The sequence below is a fragment of the Nicotiana sylvestris genome, chromosome 8 (genome assembly GCF_000393655.2).
Source record: "Nicotiana sylvestris chromosome 8, ASM39365v2, whole genome shotgun sequence".
Taxonomy (NCBI): domain Eukaryota; kingdom Viridiplantae; phylum Streptophyta; class Magnoliopsida; order Solanales; family Solanaceae; genus Nicotiana; species Nicotiana sylvestris.
This window is the reverse complement of record NC_091064.1, coordinates 7,129,454-7,155,071: the sequence shown is the minus strand read 5'-3', so window position 1 is coordinate 7,155,071 and position 25,618 is coordinate 7,129,454. Positions and strand designations below refer to the sequence as shown.

At 36.9% G+C, this 25,618-nt stretch overlaps 3 protein-coding genes across 4 annotated transcripts; 1 reads left to right on the top strand and 2 right to left on the bottom strand.

Moving 5' to 3' along the window:
* Positions 1–1,499: 1,499 nt before the first annotated feature.
* On the top strand, positions 1,500–7,939 carry LOC104237032 (uncharacterized). Its single transcript, XM_009791099.2, has 2 exons — positions 1,500–3,897; positions 7,481–7,939. Exon 1 carries the CDS (start codon positions 1,681–1,683, stop codon positions 3,802–3,804), a length of 2,124 nt encoding a protein of 707 aa, XP_009789401.1. The 5' UTR covers positions 1,500–1,680; the 3' UTR covers positions 3,805–3,897; positions 7,481–7,939.
* An 800-nt stretch (positions 7,940–8,739) lies between these two features.
* Positions 8,740–17,847, bottom strand: LOC104237033 (DEK domain-containing chromatin-associated protein 4-like). Of its 2 annotated transcripts, none has more exons than XM_009791101.2 (12): positions 17,692–17,847; positions 16,205–16,853; positions 16,049–16,082; positions 13,521–13,600; positions 12,363–12,422; positions 11,969–12,079; positions 11,598–11,678; positions 11,432–11,515; positions 10,129–10,588; positions 9,870–9,982; positions 9,475–9,505; positions 8,740–9,279 (listed from the first exon to the last, which is right to left on the bottom strand). In XM_009791101.2, the coding sequence occupies exons 2-12, from the start codon at positions 16,790–16,792 to the stop codon at positions 9,107–9,109; spliced, it is 1,815 nt and encodes a 604-aa protein (XP_009789403.1). In that variant the 5' UTR covers positions 16,793–16,853; positions 17,692–17,847; the 3' UTR covers positions 8,740–9,106. The 2 variants fall into 2 exon arrangements, with proteins under 2 accessions (XP_009789403.1, XP_009789404.1); XM_009791102.2 differs by having other exon boundaries at positions 11,432–11,512.
* A 3,169-nt stretch (positions 17,848–21,016) lies between these two features.
* Positions 21,017–25,332, bottom strand: LOC104237034 (two-pore potassium channel 1-like). The gene is made up of 3 exons (XM_009791103.2): positions 25,076–25,332; positions 22,274–23,193; positions 21,017–21,597 (listed from the first exon to the last, which is right to left on the bottom strand). The coding sequence occupies exons 2-3, from the start codon at positions 23,170–23,172 to the stop codon at positions 21,447–21,449; spliced, it is 1,050 nt and encodes a 349-aa protein (XP_009789405.1). The 5' UTR covers positions 23,173–23,193; positions 25,076–25,332; the 3' UTR covers positions 21,017–21,446.
* Between the last annotated feature and the right edge of the window lie 286 nt (positions 25,333–25,618).

Sequence of the window (25,618 nt, the reverse complement as noted above, 5' to 3'; positions counted from 1 at the left end):
ATAATTATGATATGGTCAAAGGCTGAAATATTGTTTAAAACGAATACTAGAACGAACTAACACTAATTCATAAAATAATATTAATTGATACTAATGACTACTACTCATGTAAAGAACTATGATTACATGATGTTTATTCACTAACTACTACGAATAAGCAAAAATAAAAATCAAACTACTCAATTATCTTTAACCACAGATCCATCACCGATCAAGTGGTCTATTTTTCCATCAGGGTGCTCAAAGAAGTCTGCCACATCCAAGTGGGTGATGTCAAATTCATTGTCATAAACAAAATTAGCTTCAGGGCCTTTATTCTTTAGAGATGCTTGATAAAGCTCAACCAAATGTCTTGGTACACGACAAATATTTGCCCAATGCTCTTTTCCACCGCAACGATAACAGTCAGTTTCTGAACCATTTGCCTTTGGCCTCTCATCTTTCATTTTCCACTTTTGGTGGTTATTTTTCTTTTGGGGTGATTAACACCAGGAAAATTTCTTCCTTGTCCACGGCCACAACCATGACCACGACCACGAATAGGGCCACGGCCTTTTCCACGCTTAGCATAATGGGAATACACCTCATCCACTTCAGGCAATGGTGTAGACCCAGTGGGTTGATTTTCGTGATTTCTCATGAGCAAGTCATTGTTTCGCTCAGCCACAAGGAGAAGAGAAATCAGCTCAGAGTACTTCTTGAAACCTTTCTCTCTGTACTGCTGTTGCAGAACCATATTGGAGGCATGAAACGTTGTAAACGTTTTTTCAAGCATATCATAATCAGTGATAGTATCTCCACAGAGTTTCAATTTAGAAGTAATTCTGAACATCGCAGAATTATATTCGGAAACAGACTTAAAGTCTTGGAGCCTAAGATGAGCCCAATCATATCGTGCTTGTGGAAGAGTGACCAACTTTAAGTTGTCATATCTTTCCTTTAAGCCATTCCACAAAATAAGTGGATCTTTGACTGTGAGATATTCTATTTTCAACCCTTCATCAAGGTGATGGCGCAAGAAAATCAAGGCCTTAGCACAGTATTGGGTGGATGCTTTAGTTTTGTCTTTAATGGCATCTCCAAAATCCATTGCATCTAAATGGATTATAGCATCCAACACCCTTGTCATATAGTTCTTGTCCGAAATTTCAAGGGTAACGAACTTTCTTTTCATAATGTCAGTCATAATTAAAAAGAGGAGAAAAAATATACCTTAATCTTCTCAAACGTTTCTTGAGACGGTAGAGTCTCGTGTTGATAACGTGTTATGAAACAATAAAAGTAGAAGAACAATATTGCAGAGAAAGAGAGAGGAAATTCTTATTGAATTTTGGGATGAATTACAATGGAATAGAACCCTCTATTTATAGCCACCAAGTAATAAACCCTAGAATCTGTCTAAATATGGACATTCACCGTAAATATAATTTTATTAACAATGCTATCTATTATTCTAAAGAATAAAAATGTATCTAGTTACCAAACTCTGCTCTGCTTTGAAGTAGAACAGCTCTTCCATTAAAATTCACCAAGCTATCATTTTTTTTCTTCACTTCATATTGTTATTTTTGTAATATTTTCAATTATATTCAAAAAATCTAGTGTTTCAATTACAAAAAATCCAGCTTCTGAGGTTGTAATCAGTAACCCTAACCCTAAGTCCGTTTTTTGAAGATTGCCATGGACGAAAATGAAGCTGCCGAAGGGGACGGGTTTGGGGATCGGGTCGGGGCTCCGACGGAGCAGTTTCACAGGAATGAAGCTATCTCAGCTGTTGCCGATGATGGGTTTCTTGTTGAAGAAGACGATGATGATTACGAAGATCTTTATAATGATGTTAATATTGGTGAAAATTTTCTTCAGTCAGCTCGTAAGAATGAGGATTTAGGGTTTAAGAAGGAGGCTGAGCTTGTTGCTCCACCGCCGGAGAGTAGCCGTGCCGCTTTGCCAGTTGCAGTTGGAGAGGTGAAAGTTGAGAAAGAAGAGAATGTAGTGTCTAGGGTTTCGGGTGGAGCTGACGGGTTTAGGGATTTAGGGTTTAGAGGGAATGAGTTGGGAGGTAGAGATCCGGTAAAGGTCGAGTCTTGTGATCTGGTAAAGGTTGAGTCTTGTGATCCGTCGGGTAAGGTAGCTGATTTAGAGCAGAATGGGGGCGATAATGTTGTGAATCGAGGGGTAATTCAACGTCCTAATGCTGCTGGTGTGGGTGGTTTAGGCAATGTTGGTAATGTTGAGAATTCTGGGAATGATAATTTGGTTAGGCACGGAATGGTGAATGGGAATTCAACAGGTAACAATGTTGGCGGAGTAGGGGTTTTGGGTGGAGGTCCCAGTGGAGGAGGAGGCGGTGGTGGAGGGACGGTTCTATTTGTTGGTGATCTGCATTGGTGGACAACAGATGCTGAGCTGGAGGCAGAGTTAAGCAAGTATGGAACTGTGAAGGAGGTTAAATTTTTCGACGAAAAAGCTAGTGGGAAGTCGAAAGGTTATTGCCAGGCTGAGTTTCATGAGCCTGCAGCCGCCACAGCTTGTAAAGAAGGGATGAATGGACATGTTTTCAATGGGCGGGCTTGTGTGGTCGCCTTTGCTTCGCCATTTACTGTGAAGAGAATGGGTGAGGCTCAGATGAACCGAAATCAGCAGACGGCTCAGGCTGCTCCTATGAATTCACAGGCGAGGCGGGGGCCTGGCGATACAGCTGTTAAAACTGGTCTTAACAACAACAATGCTACAGGTGGTAATTTTCAAGGTGGTGGGGATAATAACAGGAATTTTGGGAGAGGAAATTGGGGCAGAGGAGGTCCGCAGGGAATGGGGAATAGGGGTCCTGTTGGTCCTATGAGAAATAGGCCTGGTGGTGGCATTGTAGGAAGGGGGTTTATGGGAAATGGTGGGAGTGGATTTGGACAAGGTATGGGTGCTGGACCTCCAATGATGCATCCTCAAACAATGATGGGTCAAGGTTTTGATCCTGCTTTTGGAGGGCCTATGGGGAGAATGGGTGGTTATGGAGGATTTCCTGGTGCTCCAAATCCACCATTTTCGGGTATGTTGCCATCATTTCCACCAGTTGGAGGAGGTGTTGGTTTGCCTGGTGTAGCTCCTCATGTAAATCCTGCATTCTTTGGCAGAGGAATGCCAATGAATGGTATGGGAATGATGCCTCGTGCTTGTATGGAGGGGCCTAACATGGGTATGTGGTCTGAGCCTAACATGGGTGGTGGATGGGCGGGAGACGAGCATGGCTACAGAGCGGGAGAGTCGAGTTATGGGGAAGAAGCTTTATCTGATCATCAGTATGGAGAAGAAAACCGTGATAGAGGGGCTTGGCCTAGTAACAAAGAAAAAGATAGAGGCTCAGAACGAGATTGGTCTGGTTCTTCAGACAGAAGACATAGAGATGATAGAGAACCTTCTTATGAAAGAGATAAGGCTAGAGATAAGAATACAGGGCATGATGATGATTGGCAAGAGGAGAGGCGACACCAAGATGATAGAGACGTTGGACGAGAGAGTGTGAGAGAGAGGGATCGTGACCACAGTCGCACACGCTCTAGAGATCGTGACCGTGACCTTGAGAAGGATCGAGGTAGTGGACGGGAGCGTGACCGTCATAGGGATGATAGAGATAGATATGGTGATCATCATAGGTACAAGGACCGTGAGCAAGAATATGATGATGAATGGGACAGGGGAAGATCATCAAGGACACACACCAAATCACGATTATCGCACGAAGATGATTCACGGTCAAGGTCAAGGGATATAGATTATGAAAAGAGGCGTCGTCTGACTTCTGATTGATCTGTTGACATACTGCTTTTTCTAGGATAACTTTGGCTGTTTTCTTTCAGTATTCCTTTTGCAAGGAGCATCGTCACTAAGCATTAAGATGGCGTAAGTTCAAGATTTCACCCTTCCTTTCCGCCTTTGGTTGTTGGTTCTATATGTGTTTACTATCTCTTCCCCTTTGAAGGAAGATATTCAGTGTAGAAAATCCGTCTTAGAACCATAACCATCTTGTTCTCTTTTCTGAATAGTATTAGGTGTCTGCTACTGCTAATTAGATGCCATATCTGTGAGCTTTAATTTGTTCTACCAAAATGATGTCGTTCACTAAAAAGTATAAGGCTGTTCCCGTATGTGTGCTTGTAGTGGATAGTTACAGAATACAGTTATCTCATTTAGTTCAAAAGTTGCCCATGGTAGTCAAGCCTTTCGCCCATTCATACTGATCATTAATAGGCAGCCTTATTCTTAAAACTTACCTAATAAATTAATGCATATGAAACAGAAACCTGTCGATAAGGATTATATTGCATAATATTGAATATACTCTACTTTCATAGGAAATTTATGTTATTTTCATTCTGAAAACAAGGCGGCAGGTTATCATTTCCAAAAACCAGCAGCTCTCTTTTCTTTGCACAATTCAGTTGCTATTGATATTAGTGGAGCTTATTTATATGTGTAGTTAATCATTATAACAGCATTTTTGAATTATGAGTATTATGTGGCCTTTTGACAAGCATCCATCGAAATTTTGAAGTGTTAAAATTATCTATTTGTCAACCAATAAAAAAAATATCTTTTTCCTGTTCAAAATAGACAATTTCTAGCTCCAATAAGAATCATGTTTTACGGTTCAATAGTAGAACAAAAGACCCTTTACTGGATTTTTTTTATATTGAACTCAAGATTAGAAATTACCACATTCACTAGAAGGTGCAAGTTAACATACATTGAGGATAAAATGAGAGAAGATCTATTGAGATGGTTTGGTAATGTCTTGCATTGACCTCTAAATGCACCTGATTGTAGGTGTGAAGCTATGGTGAGGGAAGGTGTTAAAAAGGGATTAGCGAGACCTAAAATCACGTGAAAGAAAGTTGTCGAAAGACGTACAATCTCTTTGAGTTCATGTTGATTTAGCGAAAATATGACACAATGAAAGAAAAGAATTTATATAGTTGAGACCGCGTAGTTGGGAATATGCTTTAGTCATGTTACTATACTACGTTTACCTTAAGTACTATGCTTTTTAGGAGCCGTTTTGCCTTGTCAAAGAGATATGTCGGTAGAAAATATAGAGAATTCCTTTTTTTCTCTATCCCAAGAAAACCTACAAAGAAGGGGATTTCTGTTATGCTCCAGATGTTTGTTATGTGGCACAGATCTAGAGACCAACAGTCATCTGTTCCTGCATTGTCCTATCACTAGTCAATTGTGGCAATTGTTCCTTAACATTGTGGGCCTCAGATGGACAATGCCTGCAACTACTCTGGAGCTAGTCCTGGAATAACATTGGAGGTGTAGTCAGTCAGAAGACATGGTGGAGAGTGATACCTGCTTGTGTATGGTGGACAGTGTGGACAGAGAGGAACTCTGAGAGTTTTTGAAGACGGATACAATACTCTTCAGAATGTTATGATGAATTGTATTCTTTTGTTTTATTTTTGGTGTAAAGAAAGGCATGTAGAGAATACAGATCCCTGGTTGACATGTTAGGTTTTTTGTAAGTCTGGTGGATCAGTTTTGATCTTCCCCCCGGTACATATGGTTTTGCACTGCCTTAGTGCCTTTTTTCTTAATATATTGGTACCAGTCTCAAAAAAATAAAATATAGAGAATTCCTAGTGCTTTTTATTTTTAATTTTTTTGGGTCAAAATAATAAAAATTATTCAACTAAATAGCAGTATATACAAGCTAGCTTATTTGACTCTAGAGCTAGACCATACAAAAATAACCAAAATGACAGCTAGCAGTGCTATCAGGGATTTACACTTAGCACTTTCTAGAAAGGGTACAATTGAAGTCTCCACATCCAGCAGCAAGACAGTTAGCTAACAAGGAAAACTATTCAACCTATCTAATGTTTATAGTGCCTTTGCCCTACAATATATAACTGTAAACTATGTTTTTGATCTTCTCAGAACTCTCTCTACTCTTCTGTTGGAATCTGCGGTTGTTCCTCTCAGTGCAGGTGTTGTATATACTAACAGCCTAAGTTGCTCGGACTCTTCACTTTCGGTGCCTCACCCGTGTCGACACGACGTGAGTGTAAGTGTGGGTGTGCGATCCGTATTTTGGGTACTTTGACTCAAATCAATGGAGAAGTTCGGGTCAGATACAATGATTTCTGAAATTGAAACAAATAAGTAGGGTAAAATTGAAAAAAATGGCATACCTTATATATGAAAATTTCTATGTCAGTTTTTTTTCTTTTTATCTCCTTTTAGGATTCTCCTCTTGATCAATATTTTGAACTTCCTGGAATACCTTGTAAGTTTTCCACATGATGTCTTAGAACTTAGACATATTTTTGTAACACTATGTGTTAGATATTTGAATTATTTTTAGATCATGAGGGATTTGACCTCTAGATCCGCACTCATATCGGACACCCGCATCCGTGTCCGAGCAACTTAGGACTAGCAACAAAGAGAAACCTCAACAGAACTCCCTTAGACCTACTGTTGTTAACTACTTACATGAGCCATTTAGTTTTATCTTCCTATTTTTCAGCATCCCAATTGCCTACTCATGCCCAGCCAATTTAAAAGAGTCTGCCAGATACTCCTCGAGTAAGAACAATTGAAGAATAGATGAGTATGTGATTCCTCAGCATCATAAGCACACAACACACATTCTTAGCCACATGGACGCCCCATCCACCCAATCTATCCACATTAGAAAGCCTTCCTTGAAGAGTCAGCCAACGGATACACTGATGCATCCTTTAACCATTGTGAGACTCTTCCAAGGCACTTTCTGATATAATGGAAGGAAAAATCCATAGGCTTTTAACTCTGGAAACAGAGTTAGCTGTAAATGCATTCAATGTGAACAGAGATAGCTGTAAATGTATTCAATGTGTTCAATACTGAATTCCCAGAGCTTAGCCAACTTCTGGCATCCAGAACTTTCTTTACCATCCTGCTTGCCTGTTTAGGTATACGCATAGTATCCAAATTTTCCCCTTTATGTAGAAGTTGTGGATCCACAACGCCTAGAGCTTATCCTTCTTCTTTGCCCCAGCCCATGGTAACTTACATAGGGCAACTTTGTTCAATAGGAAGAAGTTCAAAATATCTGGATATTTTGAACTTCTTCCTATTGAACAAAGTTTCCCTATGTAAGTTACTGGGTTGAGAGGAGTCCAAATGGAGAAACATGGCCAGTGGGATTCATATAGCTGACCTCGACTTGTTTGGAACTGAGGCATAGTTGATCTATTGAAGGTTTAGACCATTAGCCACTCCCTTGTGTGGAGGGAATTGGATGTGTATTAATTGATAGATAAAATAATTTGTAGCAATTCCTTTTATTGCTGTTGTTATATTTGGGTTTTCCGTACAGTTTGCGTGCTAAATTTACGCATCAATTTAAATTGTTTCACATAAGCATGGATGTTGTCTTTCATTCCGTTAAGTTGTATGGTTATAAATTTGGGTACTAACTGCAAATCTTATCTTTCAGTTTCTTGTGATGATGGCAGAGGAGATATGAGTTTGGATACTTCTGAAAGAAATATGGTGTGTCTCTTCATGACGAACCAACCTTGAATCTTTTGCCTGAGAGAGCATTTTGCGGAAAGATTGATCTTCTTGTGTAACTTTTATCTTAGCTTTTAACCTCTTTTATCTTATACTTTTAGTTAAAATATTAGATGTTATAGTACCCACGTCCGATGAGTATGACTTGAACATACTGAACTGTGTGATAGATTGTTGTTGAAACTTGCTATTTTGATGTAATGTTTTAGGATTTAATACTCAGGTTTTTGCTGATCTCTTTTAATCGTCTGTATTATCCTTTTATGTTCTTTAGACCCAGGTTTTGTTGGGCACACAATGTTCAGCACTCAGTCAGTGTTCTTGTAAAGTGTATAAAGAATTCTAATTATGAAATCAAAATGCTGTCATGTTAAGTGAACTGTAATTTCACTTCCATTCTTTAAGAGGCATATACTTTGTCCTTACCAATTAAGCTTACTTCTATGTTTTTCTGCTCTTTCAGTTGACGAAAAATAATTATGTAAACATGTTAGTGCATATGGTCAATGGTAGAGGGGCGCAATACATTTCTACGTCAAATTTAAGTGTTGTCCATGCCTTGATGGGCAAATTTACTTTGCACATGTGATGGTGGGAGGTCGTAGGCATTCCGTGAAATAATCAAAAGAACACGATTTGCTTGTAAGCTACAATTATAAAATAAAGTTAAATTTCGCTTTTAAATATCTCTGGTTTTTGTCTTGTTTAAAAAAATCATAATGTCTTTGTTACAATATTACTTCTTCGCATTTGTGTAGAACCTTTTAATTTAATTCTTTTTAGAGTTGACATAGTTTCAAGTTTCAATAAGTACAACTTAATAAACTTACATGATACTGCAAATCTGCAATAACCAAAAGTGCCCCTAAACTTGTATTTCCAGTTTCACACATGGTTTATTTCATCTAATGCCTTTCTATTTCCTCTTCTCCAGTGAGACAAAATAGAAACAAACATAAAGGAAGAGTAATGGTTTTATTATTGGCCGTTCAAATGTGCCAAGACTAAGAGAACGAATCTGCTGTCTCCTCCTCGCCAGTCGCCATTCTAGCCATTACATTAGAAATAATACAACCTAGATATTTAACTGCATTAAGATATATATTTAACTGCAATAACATATTCACCACCTAGTAAGGGCAACCGTTAAGAAATCTTAGAATAGATTTCACAGACATCAAGTGGAATTAGAACTTACAACATTAGCATAGCATGAATGGCATTTTAGCAATTTGTTCTCGGGCAGTGAGATCTAACACGAAAACCATGATTATGCCAGCCAACAGCTCGAAAGTCCGTCTACGGGTGTTAATCATAACACTAGCAACTATAGCACATGAAAAGATCAGTGCTTCCTACAAATGTCTGTTTACACAATACGCTGCAGTGACTTCTTAGCGAGTGTGTTTAACCACAAAGTGGAACATTAACAATAAATTACAGCTGGTCGAACTCTATTATGGAACACAATTCAGACATCAGAGGAAGAAAGGGTCGGATCTCGAGATAAGACAATATAGGCTACCTTTCCTTGCAATGTTCTATATTTTCAGGCCTCTACACCTTGGCCAGAAGGCTGTTTTTCGCCCTCTTCAGCATCTCCTTCTCCTTCCTCTTCCTCTTCCTCGTCATCAGCCTCATCAGCTAACCTAGTGAGTTCATCCTGGATCATATCCTTTACAGATGACTTTCTGGGTGTAAGATCCGTATCATACCGCTTGGCTGAAATGGAAAAAATTCGTGAGTTGAATTCTGAAATTATGATCTCTTAGCAGATGTGATATCAAGTTTCTCAAAGTTTTAACTTAGTCAACTAAAACTTATCTTTCAATAATCAACACGATCTCCATATTTTTATCAGACTACAAAAAGTTGTATAACTAAAGAAGAGCAAAACTATCTTAACAGGACACTTACCGAGTATATTCAGAATGTCAGTAAAGGTAGCCTGCAGCATAAAAAAGAAACGATGTCAGCCATATGGGAAAGTAAATCCCATCCTAGAACTGTGATGATCAAAATGTGATTGCTCAAAGCACCATCTGAAAAGGTCTAAACAGAAAATAATTCCCCTTTTGCTTCTTTATAATGGCGGTGTCTAGGCCAGCTTGCGCACACCTACACTATTCGACCAGGTACCTACTACCTCCCACCACGGGTACCGAGTAACTCTACCCACCAAAGCTTAGGCATATGGAAAAGCAATCTAAACACGGAAATTAACAATTGAGATTTGCTAACAAGGAAAGAAACAAAGATCATAAAATTGCAGAACTATGAACACCAGAACATAATAAAAGTTTATTCCTCACCGTGTTAAAGTCAACTTCTTTTAGAATTTCACAAATTGCAGTTCTGAGTTCATCATCACTTGGCCTCAACTTATCTACTTTGTTACGATCCTTTCCCTTCAGAACCTTTTTCCCTACACATTCAGAAAAGCTAATAAAGAAAGGATTTAACTTAAATAAATACATAAAGGAGAAATTTATGAAAATACTCATATATAGATCTTTGATGATCTTGACAAGAATTTTCTACACACAAATGGAAGAAAACAATGGTTCTCACCAGTATTGTTTTTTGAAGTAGGCTTCTTTGGTGTAGATGACTTTCCCTTAACCACTTCAGTTACTTTCTTCTTTGAATACACTTTGGGATTTGCATCATTGCTATCATTATGCTTAGAGCTTTTTGATGATTTTGAAGGTGTTTTTTCGGGTGAAGGACTAGGTCGTGTAGAGACTGGTGTTCTCTTGGTTTTAACTTTTCCACCAGGTTCCTTATTTGACAATGATTTATTTAAACTTTGCTTATTCTTCTTCTTGTCCTTCTCAGACTCATCTTTAGATTCACCGTCTTTCTCCTCACTTTCAGCTTGATTTGACGTCTCATCATCTGATCTCTCATGAACACCATTAGTTTTTATCTTTCCCTCCTCTTGGTCATCTTCTTCCTCTGATTCACCTTTTGATTCGTGCACCTTCTTCTTCTTCTCAGACTTTTTAGATACACTCTCAGTCTTGCGACTCTGCAGAATATACCAGACAGAGAGATCATAATAGGAGAAGTCCCCACAAGCACAAACATATGGTTTCACGAATCTCCCTTTTCTTCTAGATTTTCTCTAGTTTCTTTTTGAAATTTGAAATGATGAATCAATCTCAGATGCAAAAATTAAAATGCATTATTTAAGGGTTCACAAAACCACGATACAAAAAACACTTACCATAATAAACAAAGGGATCGTTTGGTTATCGGGATAAGTATACAAACCCCGGGATAGAATTTGGGATTGTATTTATCCCATGTTTGGTTATGGGTATTACCTAATACCGGTGAAAAATTTATGCCAAAATGATGGTATTAGCTATCCATATAGAAGGTGGGATAGCTAATCCCGATGGGATATCCCAGCCCATGGAATATCCTTGACTATCCCACAATTGAACCAAACGACCCCAAAGAGAATAAAGTCAGACACGTATAGCATGTATCCTGGCAGGAACAACTTTAGCATTTTGTTTGATAACTTTTTGTCTTCTTTTCAGGAGGCTAAAATGATTCTACACTCGCTCATCCCAAGACCAGAACTCAGTAGCTTCAGAGGGAAAGCCACTTCAATCAGCAAAATTACTTTCAAGAAGACAGAAACAATTCACAATTTTAAAAGCCAGATGATGTGATTTACCGTCTCAAATCTCAAGGGCATTGATGTAGAAACTTAAATGCAGTAAATGGAAGGCAAAGTTAAGACTACAAGCAGATGGTGTTACAGATGTAGTAAGGCCAAACAGGTTACAGCCATTTAGCTAAAACTCATCCACTAGGTGATGGCTTGCAATTAAATCATGCTCAAATGTAAGAGTGATACCTTACTTGAACCTTTGGAACTACCAGTTGCTGACGAAGGACTTTCTTTCCTCACTCGTTCACGCTTCTTTCCTTTACTTGACTGCTAAGTGCACCAGATGAATAAGCATACTATGCAACAACTGGAAGAATTACTCCATAGCAATCAAAATGGTTTTGCAACCAACCTGGTCCTTTTCAGCAAGCGACTCAGAAGTCATAGAATGAGGAGCTTCCAGAAAATCCATCAACTGTGATACTACATCTTCCTGACACATAAAACACAGAATTAGCTAAGAACCTTTGAAGGAAGATAGCAGACAAATACTTAGCTGTACTGTCTGTTAAGAGCTGCTTAATATGGTGTGAGGTGACAAGTTTAGAACCAACATGTCACTAAAAGAAAAAATACTGACTAAATAATTTTCCAAGTCAAATTTTTTGGAAGATATCTACCCCTTCCATTGGTATACCCTCATAAGATACAACGACACAACAGTAAGAAGAAATAACTAACGACATAGAAAGCCTAACATGCAGTGGTAATACATGAACAAACCTTTTTTGATGTAGCCTTAGCAACTGGTATATCAAGTATATCACACAATTCCAATAGCTTTTCTTTCATACATTTCTCAAGCTTTTCTTTTACTTTCATCTTTTGTTTTTCCTGCAATAATGGAGTAGTATAAGACACTGAGCTCAAGCATTTTTTCCGAATCATTAGAACGAAGATTACACAAATCAAATTAAGATCCCAAGAACGAAATAATGAACAAGATATATTAGCAGCCCCGTATGAGCAAGCAATGAGAAACTTTACATTTATACATGCCCTATCCCAGCCTACCACACCCCTGGTACCAAATAAGAAAAAAGGAAGGGGGAAAAAAAGAAGAAAAGGATAGATATCTCTCTTACGAACTTTCTATAACAGGAGAGTCATTCATTACCTCATTTTCATGCCAGACAAAGCCAGAAAAACGTAAAATATTACTCTTGAACTGAGCTGCCTGCAAAGGACAAGAACCATAAGCACAAAGTATCAACAGAAAGAGAGAGAAGAAGAAATCAGGAACAATTAGCATATTGTCCTCAAGAATTCTTAAAGGCATCTTTAGTTCCATGAGTTCAGAGCAAGCAACTTGCACAAAATTCATAAACAAGACACGATGCAGCCAAACTGCTTCTACTACTATGCGTCAATCCCCAGAAAGTTCGGATATCCTAACGTTCATGTTGTTCCATTTAAGCTCTATGAAACCAGAAAAAAGAACACTAGAAGTTTTCTACATTTCTACTGGCACAGAAATCTCAGACAAGACTAGAAGACTCCTACAAAACATTGGACCAAAAATAAACATACTAACATGACTAGAAGAATCTCAACTAATTGGTCTCACCTATACAAACGCACATGTTTAATCTTTAAAAACTTTTTTGCTTAAAAATTAGTAAGAATTTTTCATATGGAATATTTTCATGATTAAATTTTTATTAAAATTAAAAAAAGAATTGATTTGTTAGAACGAGGTGCCCTATATTCATGGTACTCTAGTCATTCTCATGGCCGGTTATTGCTAATACAAATACTTTTATTTTACATTTGATCCGGCATAAGTAATACATAGATTCCCACATAAGCTATTTAGGTAAGTATTATTTATGCAGAGTTCAACGCCGGAAATAAAACACAGGCAGAGAATTTGTCGAGGAGAAATTGATCCAAGTATCCATGCTTCATTAGTAATGCAAAGTTCTATGCCGAAACCAAACAAGTCCTACCAGTTCAATTCCCAAAAAAAATGGAGAATTGGACATGTATGACTGTCTAAAAGAAGCTCAAGTTTACATAATTTGGCCATAAAATGGACATAGAACACGCAACAGGAAAATCATAGCTTCTTCTTCTCTCAAATACATATCGATGTCCCCATAGAAGAGAAAATTCAACAGCAACACTGAAGACACCTAACCTTTGTCAGGAAGGGGAGAATTAAGAATGTAAGGCATTTGGTTTAGCATGTCAATCAGAACACAACAGGGTAAGCAGAAACCATACAACAAAGGGAAACTGATCAAAAGAAATAAGCTACAAATAATAATGTCACCTTTCCTCGCCGTCCAAAGAGAGTTGTGTGCAGCAATTTGAGAGTGTCATCAGTCTTCCTTTTGGATAATTTGTATGCCACTGAAGTTACATTAAGAAAGGATTTTACAATAGTTGAATAAAATTTATTTGCATCAACACATCATTTGGGGGGGGGGGGGGAGTAGAGAGAAACAGAGAATAGAGACACACCAAACAACTCAGGTAGCAAAGTATCGGTGATTAGGAACCACCAATAACCACATTCTCATACACGAAGGGGCATATGAAAGTGGTGCACAGGAAAAGAAAATCGAGTGAGGGGTAAAAAAGGCAGAGATTAAATCAAATACCTAGAGTTGTAGAACATAGACTTGCAGAAAAGAAGAAGGTAATAGAACAAAAAGTCATCAGCCCAATCAGGACTTATGCAGATCTGAGCGTACCTCTAATTGGTTATAGATAAACCCCCATACAACCTAAAGGGGAACAAGATAAAAGCAAGTAGGTAGTCGTGTATCCTTTGTCACATTCTAACAGATTGAAGTATTGAACTACTATTCAACTCATTTTCCCTTTTTCCTCCTCATTTGATGGGAAGTAAAAGTTCTACCCCAAGAAAAGTAAAGAGAGCCAAACTCACAACCGATAGATCAAGTAAACATTTCCCATACCAGTTGTATTTAGCTCACAATTAAAGTTAAAGCAATTTGCACAAATATCAATGACATTCCTCATTGTTTACTACAATGCGCTTTTTTGTGACCCAGATGAAGCTCCATCCAATAAAACAATTGAAACTGGGGGAAGCAGCTCATCTGGGTTATAAGGTTTTCATTTTCCTTGTAATTTCACTGTACATGACAGTCCACCATGTTTTTCAGTTCCAGCAACCAACTTGGGAACAGGTTTGGTTCACGCTGGCAAGCCCCGGGTAATCACAACTATCCTAATGTGCACTGTGTGGCATGGTAAGTTGGTAACAACAGGAAGGATAGTGAATTTCGTGGATACCAATTGTTCTGACCAAGTATTTTCCAATTGGCATCGGAGAGTAGACCATAGGTTTTAAGCTCTTCGTCTTGTCATCAAAATATACTTCAATGTGGGATTTTTTGGCATGATTATTCATTTCCACCAATGGTTTTGTATATGATACTGTTTATGGAGCAATGCAAGTATGCAACCCCATACCATAGCTTTCTCTCTCTCCCACATGCCAAGGGCCTATGCCTTATGGTTGCATCGTTATTTCTAAGGTACCAAAAAACAAAAGCAGACCTCTAAAACCCGAAATAGCTGGCTAGTATTGTAGACAATTCAGTAAACATACCTATGACTGGAAGCCATGAGGGAGACAGAAAGAGACTCACCATTAGAGGGGAAAATCATATGAAAAATACGAATAAACAGTAACCTCCTTCTCCCACCTCCACCCCACATGAGCACACAAAAGGATGAGCAAGTTACCCTGCTACAAGTCTAATCAAGGAAACATCAATAAATCTGATACAGACTCGTTGATCCTGCTGAAGCTAAAAGGTAGGGCAAAAGATACTAAATCATGCAAGCCCCGGTGCGATCATCTCCTTTTATTTTCTTAACTGGATGAAGGAGAATCACCAGTTTGGAAAGAGAAGAACTTGAGATGCTTTTAAGATAGATATAATCATATTCAAAGGATAAAGTCTCAGCACTGTATGAATAAAACCTTATCATTAACCCAAAAAAAAAAAAAAGGAATCATTTTTTGGGTTCCTTGGCAGCTTGTTACTTCTCTTTCCGAAGGAGAATTTTCAGCAGGCAAGACTCGGATTTAAAGTCAGTTCATTGATTGCTCTGGGATTCGTTTCAATTGAAGATTCTGTCAACAGTAATTATTCTTCTCTCGGTTGTCCTTCCATGCGGAAGCTTGATTCTGTTAGTTAATAGAAACCCAAGATTCAGATTTCTTCTGGGCCTAATTATGTAAAAGGTGCTAAAAGCATACTCTTTTTGGCATAGCAACATCTGCCCCGACTCAGCAAGAATCTTTCCTGCCTAGCCAATACCCTCAAGGCCCAGAAATCTCTTGAGTGGAAGAAACATTGTACATAGTTATAACACAACTATTATGCAAAGCTCTACTTTTGGCACAAACCAACTAGTGTGATCTTAGATTTCTGTCTTAGATCCACCTTTGTTGTTCATAATTTCCCATAACGAGATCCCTCAGATAGCTCCACAAGATTCTCAGGAATAAAACACATGCTGACAATCGTCATATATCGACAGGGAAAACGAATCTGGAAATGCAATTCATACAATTTCCTTTTGCATCTAGCACAAAATAAATTACGCTTCCATCCTTTTGAGCAGAACAATTGTAAACAGGCACCAAATAATTTACACTTGGGCACCAAATTTTGAACAAACAACCAGGAAGTAACATTGTTCTGCGTACATATGAAAAAGCAAAGCAGAAATAAGATATCTAACTGGCATCTTAAAATATATAAGCAGATCTATGAACACAATACACATGTTATAATCAGTGAACTAGTAAGTTACCATTTGGGATATCTTTCAGTGCAGTTCCACGACCCTGCAAATCAGATGGATCATTAACTAAATGCCACGAACAATAATAAACTTGCTGTGCAGGCCCAACTTCTGGAATCATAAAAGGGGGATTAAACAACAAAGTTAGTACTGCTATCATGGAACCTTTTCAATATGGATATCCTTGGCGACTTCTCCTTCAATAGATGCAACCAGCCTTTCAACAGATTTGCGCTGGCGTACAGGGCGTTCAATTGTTGAAGCCGGAGGTGTTTTAGGCTCTTGCTCCTTCTTGTCCTCCACTTGCCTTTTCCTCTTCCTGTCTTTCTTAAGAGCACCACTCTCAGACTTATCACTCTCCTTTGATCCTCTCTCAATTTCATGCTCTTCAACACTTTCTTTTTCCTCTTTCTGTACATCAGCCACGTCTTCATCCTTGTCTTTATCTGGTTTTTCACCAGTTTCTTCTTCCATTAGCTCAATCTTGGTTTCTGGCTTCTCTTCCGCTCCTTTGCTTTCCTTGTCAGCTTTCTCTTCTTCTTCATCTTCCTTACTTTCTTTCACCTCTTCTTTGTCTATATCCATGTTCTCAATGTCCTTTTTATCACCCTCTTTTTTCTCTTCTTCTACTTCTTTCGATTCATCCTTTTCAGCATTCTTCTTCTCTGTAAAGGCTTCACTCTTGTCTTCCGCTGCCACATTTCCATTGACGGATGCCTCAGCCAATTCAGAGACAGTTTCGCCCTCTCCCATAACCAAAATTCTACTTCTAATAGGCCCAAAAAAAGCCCCCAATCACGTAGCAAAAGATAACCTGCATAAGTATCAAATCGTAAGCTTGAAGAACTCGGGAATTGGCTACTAAACTACACAAATTTCCGTGGCAATTGCGAAGAACCAATGAAGCTTAAAGAGGAGAGAAAAAAAGAAGCAATATTTTATCTAAAATTACATGCAAATGATGCACCCAACATGTTATCTCTTATCAGATACCGAAAACTCTTCACATCCACACACACACACAGAGACACACAGAGCTACACAGACAAACACACAAAATAAGTTAGGTAAGCTAGATGAATTGTCTGCATAATTTACTATTTTACACTGGCCTCAACCTGGACCGGCTATGTTCAAAGGAGTTAAGCCCAAAAAAGTCAAATGACAAAAAAATTCATTATTTTAATTTTTACCTGTCAATTTTAAAAGAAAACCTAAACTTAAAAAAAAAAAAAAAAAAGAAAGGAAAAAGACTTTATATCGAAATCCAACACAACATCAAGAATGCTTAATAAAGGAACTAAAATTTTAAGCTGAATTTGCATGTTATCAGTTACCTCAAACTCTTCACACACACACAGAGTAAGCCTCAATCCCTAACAAGTTAAGGTCAGCTAGATTAATCCTCTACATTATACACAATTTTACACTCCATCAACCTGAACCAGCTATATACAAAGGAGTTAACCCCAAAAAGACAATTGACAACAAAAATTCATAATTCAAATTTTTACCTGAATTTTTTATATATATAAAAAAAAAGCCTAAGCTGCGAAAAATGCAAGCTTTCTACAATAATCAAACACACGGACATTAAGAATGTAAATATTAAGCTAAATTTGCATGTAATTAGTAAGAAATTGAGTACTTACAAAGAGTTGAGAGCTAAATTTTCTGAGTTCTACTCTCGTCAGTGAGAACCTTTGCCGTTTTACTTCATGCAGCGGACTTCAGTTTCGGATTTTAAATAGTGTTAATTGCCATTGTCGGATTAATATGCGCACGATTCTGGAAATAGGACCGAGACCGACGGTTGTGATCGCTTAGCCGCCTAAGTGACGGTGGAGATTGCTTTTATTTTAATTTCGACATGTAAACTATATAATTTCACAGATTATCACACTAATCGTACCTTTTTATATGTTGAGTATTAATTTTTTTAAAAATTATATTTAAGACAAGTCGAATTCTAGTTATACTCTAATTAAAATGATATCCTAGTTCGACACTTGAGGTGTGTTTGGTACGAAGGAAAATATTTTCCTGAAAAATAAGTGGTTTTATCACTTATTTTTCTTTCTTTGGTTGGTGAGTGAAAAAAAATTCGAATTTTTTTTTAGTGTTTGGTTAGAAAGTATAAATTATTTTTAGGAAAGTAATTTTTTATACTACTCTACTCAACTCATTTTCCACAAAGTCCTCATGTTTCCTATACTTCTTCCCCTCCCCCTCCTCCCCCACCCCGGACTCTATTTTCTTCAAAATTTTAATTATTTTTTCAAAATTCACATAAACTCAAAGGAACTAATGTGCTATTTTACTTTTTCACACAAGAACAACGTTAAAATTTGAGCTTGATAACTAAAAAGAAAATACTTTATTTTGTTGAAAAAGAAAGTATCTTTTCTACAACATGAAAGAAAATAAATACTTTTTTCTATATCATGAAAAGAAAATACTCAGTTTGTTGAGATGAGAAAATATATTTTTACATCATGAAAAGAAAGTACTCGCTTTGTTGAAATGAAAGAAAATACTTTTTCTACATCATAAAAGAAAAGTACACATTTTGTTGAAATGAAAGAAAATACTTTTACTACATCGAAAAAAATATATTAATTTTGTTGAAATAAAAAAAATACTCTATCTACAACATGAAAAGAAAGTACTCTTAATAATAGTTCTATTTAGAGTGGGTGGTGGGCGAGGTTGGGATGGGTGGGTGAAGTACGGGGGGGGGGTGAGGTGGGTGAGGGTGGGTTGGTGGGCATGAGGAATAAGTTAGAGAATGTTGAAAAAGAATTTTGGAAAATGTTTTCCGTCCTTTTGAAAAGAAAAATATTTTCCTCCAATTGGAGAAAAATGAGTTGACGAGTAAAATATTTTCCAAAATATTTAAGCCAATCAATGGGAAAATCAGAAAATATTTGTCGGAAAATGTTTTGAACTATATAATTTCACATATTATCACACTAATTGTACCTTTTTATATGTTGATTATTAACTTTAAAAAAATATATATTTAAGACAAGTCGAATCCTAGTTATACTCTAATTAAAATTGATAACTAAAACTATTTTCTTTGACTTGTTATTTACTAATTAATTCTGACGCCTTAAATATTTTGAATTTTGGACTGGAAAATTTCTTTCTGATCTGGGTGGTCGAAATTTAAAAAAATTCTAGTTGATAAGCATCCAAAGCTTTCTTTCCTATTTTGTGATGTATTTGTTTACTTTTTATGGTGTAGTCTCCATAAAACCTAATAATAAAATAATAATAACAATAATAATAATGCACAAAAATTTGATGTAAAATAAAAAAGATAAAAAGTTTGAATTAACCAATATTTTCGATGAGAAAAGTAAATAATAATCTATCTGGCTTTAACAACTCACTTTCTTGTTTATTACTATTACAGTACTACAAAAAATAAAGTTTTATGACACAATATCTGTAGCAACCTCCTTTAGTCGCCACCAAAAGTAGTATTATATGTTGTTGTTGTAGTAGTGACCTACTTAACATCTATTGTACGGACCATTTGTATTTCTTTAACCAGCTTAGTCGCCACAAAAGTTAATAATAAAATAACAAGGGCAGGCGCACATTCACATATCCATGCCTTGGTGAAATTTTTAGACAAAGTTTGTATAAGAAAAGTTAATATATTTGGATTCAACAACTCACTTTCACTTTTGTTACTGTTAAAGCATTAAATAAAATAAAATTTTCAGTAATAGATATGCTAGGCGACCTCCTTAGTCGCCGCCAAAAGTAATTTATAAAAGGTTTTCAATGACGACCCATATAGTCGCACCACAAGTTATGCTATATATGTCGCCTTTCCAAGTGGAGGCCTAGCTAAAATCGTTTTTGTGACGCTTTATTTACTTTTTGTGGCGATTTCAATTTTTGTAGCTATCTTTTGTAGCGAATATGGTGACCAATTTAATCGCCACCAAGAGTTATGCGATATGTCAGCGTTGAGGGAGGCAACCAGCTAAAGTCGTCTTTGCGGCGCAATATTTATATTTTGTGGCGACTAAAGGTTTTAGTGACGACCTACCGCGGCGGCCTTTTAGTCGCCACCAAACGTTATACTATTATGTCTCCAACCTAGCTAAAATTTATGGGTGAAATTCAAAAATAGCCAAATTTACAACTGGTCGTTTAAAAATAGCCCAATTTCAAAAGTAATCGAAATTTAGCCACTTTTCATGTAAAGATAAATATGAGCGAAAATACTGTTCAAAACCCGGAAAATACACCAGTATATTATGCTGGAGTTCCACCATAAGTATACTTGAACTCCAGGATATATTATACTGGAGTTCCAGGATAAGTATGCTGGAACTCATGATGAAGTTCCAGCATAAGTACACTAGAACTCCAGCATAATATACTGGAGTTCCAACAAGCATACCGGTCCAGCATAATATACTGGAGTTTGGAGCACCGGTGCTCCAGTCTCCAGTATATTATACTGGAGCCAGCAAAGTATACCGGTCCAACATAATATACTTGAGTTGATACACAAGTGCACCGAACTCCAGTATATTATGCTGGACCGGTCTCTGTTGCAGCAAAATAGTGACTATTTTTCATTGACTTGGTAAACGCTGGCTATTTTTGAATGACCAATCCGAAAAATGGCTATACCGTGCTATTTTTACAAAATTTATTTGTGCACATTGTTTACTTTTGTGGTGAGCTTAGTCGCTACAAAAGCTAATAATAGAACTATAATACCAAAGGAATATATAACATTACTTTTGGCGGCCAGAAAATCATCACTGAATACTTTAAAACTTATTTTCTAGAGTGGATACTTTAATTTTGAATCAACATTCAGAACATAGTGGGTGAGAGCTTAGTGCACCGGGCTGCCCTTTTTATCAGCGGCATTATAATATCAATCATTATAGGATTTTGAGGAAGCAATGACAAAGAAAGCAACTGGGCTAGACCACAATGTAGTTCATAAATCATACATTCTTTTCTGCCGATGAAAGAATGTTCACATCTCAAATTGGTAAATCTATTTCACTGTATATTCAAAATCAAATAATGGCTTGTTGTCTTTCAAGTTCCACCAGAAAAAGGCGCTTCACAGTTTCTGTAAACAAACTTTCAGGAGAAACTCAATTCAGATTCAAGACTACAATAACCGAGTCGAATAGCCCACCAGCAAAGCCACAATAACTGTTGTTTTTACCTTAATTTACACTGCATATACATGGTGCATTCTATGAAGTGGATAAACTGAATATGACTCCGGTACCTGTTGAAAAAACACTCACGATACGATGAAATGAGCACCAGACTCAAGACTCTGCAGAAGCTCATGGAAATAACACGCTAGCTCGATATGGAATTTTATGCAGCACTGCAGCCGCCTTCCCTTTCAAGATGATTGAGCAAGTGTCAAATCTGTGGTAGACAAAGTTCCAGACTGGTCAACATCAAGATTTTCAAACTCGTCCAACAAAAGTGAAATGTCGTCTTGGTTGATCTTCCCCATCTCCTTAAGCTTATAAACAACAAATTCAGCAGCCCTTTCGCATATGAAAAGTGAAGAAAAGTTAGAATAACTTGATCTTGAAGTTAAAACACACTGGAGTAGAATATAAAATTACTCCCGCCGTCCCAATTTATGAGGAACTCTTTCCTTTTATTCTGTCACAAAAAGAATGTGACCTTTCTATATTTACAAACAATTTAACTTAAAAAAATTCATTTACCCTTAGGGATCGTTTGGTTTGAATACAAGTTATGCTAGGACTAGTTATGCTGGAATTAGTTATCCTGATATTATTTCTTATTGAATGTTTCGTATGTGGTATTAATCCTGAGATTGTCAATTTTATTGCTTTATCCTGGGGTTGCTATTTCACCCTCTAGCAGGTATAAGTTATCCCGATACTATTTTTAATCCTAGGATAACTCATCTCAAGATTAACAACCAAACAAGGGATAAGGCCGTACTAAATTTGTATCTAAGGATTATTTTTGCTTATCTATCATACCAAACGACCACTTAATGATATGATTTATAACCACACAAATATATAAGGCTTGTTTTGAACTACAAGTTTCAAAAGTCTTCATTTATTTTATTAAATTCCGTGCCTAGTCAAACGGTGCCACCAGATAAATTGGGATGGAGGGAGTAGTTCTTATTTGACAGACACAACAGGCTAATTATTGGTGATTAAGATTTATATAACTTACCCAACAAGCCCATCATTATCAAGATCAGCTTCTTCCAAGTCTACATTTGTCATCCTTCTTGTAAGAACCAACTTCACCAGCTCCTTCCGTCTCTTTTCTGTGTTGACTTCAGCAACATAAAGGAAGAACTGAGCCAAACAAATGGTGCTAGTCAAAATCCAAAACACAGCAAAAATGCGCCCCGCTCTTGTTGAGAAGCTTTTGTCTCCATATCCTAAGGTTGTGATGGTAGAACAGACACAATAAAAGGCATCAATGGTACTTAACTTTTCTACCTTGGCAAGGAACACCGTTCCAACAACCATTAGCACCACGAGAGAGACCGTTGTGACAAGGCACTTGTACCTTAATTTGTTTGTTTCAATTTCTTTTAAAATTTCACTAGGACTAACTTTACGACGCACATGCATTGCTTTGATTAATAGTGTTTCCTGCTTCTCCACTAGGTAATCTGCTCCTTCACTTAAAACCAGTCCGACAAGGGCCATCCCGGAGAAAACAAAGACGGAAGCAAGCAGTTTAGAAGCTGTACTATCTGGCACAAGGTCCCCATATCCAACAGTGGTCATTGTCACAACACAGAAGTAAACAGAATCAAGAACTCCGTTTACTTTCTTTCCCTCGATCTGGTTCTGAACAAAGTAAAAGCACATGGTACCAATAGCCAGGTATATAACCAAGTAAAACATAACTTTTCTGAAACTTGGATGGAGTTTATCCAAAATTGAATCAGAACGTGGGAGTGATTGATTGTCCTTTGTGTCATTTATCTCTCCAGGAAAAAATTCGGCCATAGGAGCACTTTTAAATCGGCGTAATCTTCTTCTCATTGGGTCAACATTTTGACAGGTTTGAGGTGGCAGATGTAATAAAGGCTGCTTTATGTTGCTGTCTGCCATTTCAAGCAGAATCAAGTACCTCTACAAACGCCGAAAGAAATCAAGGATAAGGATGCTGTTAGTTCAAAAATCCCAACCATTATGCTAATGCATTGTGATTTTTCAGTAGAGAAGCTCCAGTTTTAAGCCCAAAAAGGAAAACTAGCAAGATTGTAAAATATATTAAGTCAATCTTCTCACACTATTCATACACAATTGCATCTTGCTTTTCAGAAACACAACCTAGCATTTAAAGTGTGAAAGGAGTCGAAGACTGGATAGGTGCAACTTATAACGAACTCATAAGCATACTACATGCGCAAAACTATGGTTATCAGTACATAATACCACAAAACTGTAATGCAACTTGTGTTGGCATTATTAAGGCCTATGACAATGTCACATACTAGGTTACCATCTTTTTTTAAGAATTTCCAGCATAATTATCAGTTGGGTCTTCCTATGCATTACTTTGCAAACTCGCCTGGTTGCAGATTGCATATCTGCTTATGTTCTAATTCTAGGATATGGAGGTATAGTCTGGTCCACTCGATGCTAATATTGATCGCAATCTGAAGAGGTAACTGCTAGCGATGCAGCCACATGCATGCTTCTTCTTGCTAGAGATAGATGAATTTTCTAATATGTTTAGTGACTATGCTGAAAAGGCTGAGTTCAAAGGGAACTTATCTATCAAATATTTTGGAAGTCTCAAACGACTAAGCTAACTCCAAATTGTTTCAGATTTAAATGGAAAAAGGAATGGTGCATACTTAACAGCTGAAAGATATCAGCTGTCTTATACTTTTTTTTTTGGATAAATGAAAAATCCCCGAGGGCAATCCGGCGCACAGTTAGTAGATAATAAATACCAGGCTTTTGTCTGCAGCGGGGTTCGAACCCATGAGTGCGCCTAATACACACATCACACATTGCACTCTTGCCACTAGACCAAAGTCCCGAGAGCAATATGATATGTCTTATACTATAAGAGCTTTTCTATTTAATATAGTTTCTTTTGCATCCCACAGGATCAAAAGTCAAAACCTGTATGGCAAATGGAAGGTGTTAAGCATTCCTCCGGATAAAATTCGTTGCGAGTCAGATTCACAAACAAATGAGGATTGTGGCTTGGGTTTATACGAGTATGAATGAAGCTAAGGTTCACTAACAACCAGTAGGTACAAGTTCAACCGAACACAGTACTTTTGACACTAAACATGGATATATATGTGAAAAGGACTAATTTCAAAATTACATAAGTTCATCAACTAAGAATTCTAAAGTCTGAACTAATCAAGTTTAAATCCTGGATCCGACTCCACAAGCAATAAATCTCATTTTATGCCAAGAAAGAAAGATTTTCAGTACTAAAATCTTGTCTTTCTTGGCTTTCAGTTGGAAAACTGTTTTTGCAAAATGATTTTTTTTTTCGGGCAAAAAGTCTTATTAAACTTTTTGAACAAAACGCCAGCTAAATATAAAAACTTGAGAATTGCATTGCCAATTTGCAACATTCCTCGTCCACATATCCTTTGGCATCATAATTTATAAGCAAAGGTAAACCTAATATGTAGATTCAAAAGTCAATGGATTTAGAGTGGTTGAATTATTTATAGGACTATACATTTTTAAATTTTTTTTGCAAATCCAAAAGCATTCCTCATAATGTAGATCCGCCCTCGTTCACAAATCAAAAACCTATTTATTCAGCAGTCAATTCCAGCATAATTCAGCAAAATTTTCTCATAAAGCAACGGTAAACAAAGAGGAAAAGATAAACTAAAAGAAAGATTAGTGTAGCGTCAACTGTCGATATCAGCACATATACTCTTAAGATATACTAAATAGATCTAAACAAAATAATAATTCTACAAAAATTGTTCATTAGCTTGAATTACCTAAAAAAAACAGAGCAACTTACTTGTTCTACTCCAATGGAATATGCTTCTGCTTGAAATTCTGCTTCAATTACAAATTAAACTGCAAAAAAATAGTTGTAATTATCATAAATTTGTTGTTTATTAACTGCAGCTGCATTAATTCTTCAATTTGTGATGCGTAATCGCAACTTTACAGAGTCATCTTGCTGTTACTTTCAGCTTCGTTGACAAGAATGAGAATATCTTTTTTGGCTTTTATCGTTATTCCAGTGATTGAAAATAAACTTTATTTAATTTCTCCACTGCCCTTTGCTGGGTCTTTTTTATGTTTTAAATTGACAGGTAAGCATTTCAATAAATAAAATAAAAATTGTAAAGAATAGCAAGCCTCCTTTTTATAGGAGTCCGAAACTGAAATAATGCTTTTTTTGGCACAAAATATGTTTCTACGGTTAAAAGAAAAGTTACATTTCTACATAGAACGCAGTATAATACTGTATTTTACTTTAACGAAAAGTTAGCCGTTAAAGTTAAACGCAGTATTATACTGCGTTTTATTTAAAAATTAATTTTTTTAATAGGAA

Bases quoted from the DNA above. Each gene is read 5' to 3' on its own strand.
- LOC104237034 (XM_009791103.2), bottom strand. From the start codon at position 23,172: ATGGCAGACAGCAACATAAAGCAGCCTTTATTACATCTGCCACCTCAA. The intron at 21,598-22,273 runs GTAAGTTATATA...CATATGCGAAAG, and splicing joins GATAATGATGGGCTTGTTGG to GGCTGCTGAATTTGTTGTTT.
- LOC104237032 (XM_009791099.2), top strand. From the start codon at position 1,681: ATGGACGAAAATGAAGCTGCCGAAGGGGACGGGTTTGGGGATCGGGTC.
- LOC104237033 (XM_009791101.2), bottom strand. From the start codon at position 16,792: ATGGGAGAGGGCGAAACTGTCTCTGAATTGGCTGAGGCATCCGTCAAT. The intron at 12,423-13,520 runs GTGACATTATTA...TGTCCTTTGCAG, and splicing joins TCTTTGGACGGCGAGGAAAG to GCAGCTCAGTTCAAGAGTAA. The intron at 9,506-9,869 runs GTGAGGAATAAA...TTTATGCTGCAG, and splicing joins AAGAAGTTGACTTTAACACG to GCTACCTTTACTGACATTCT.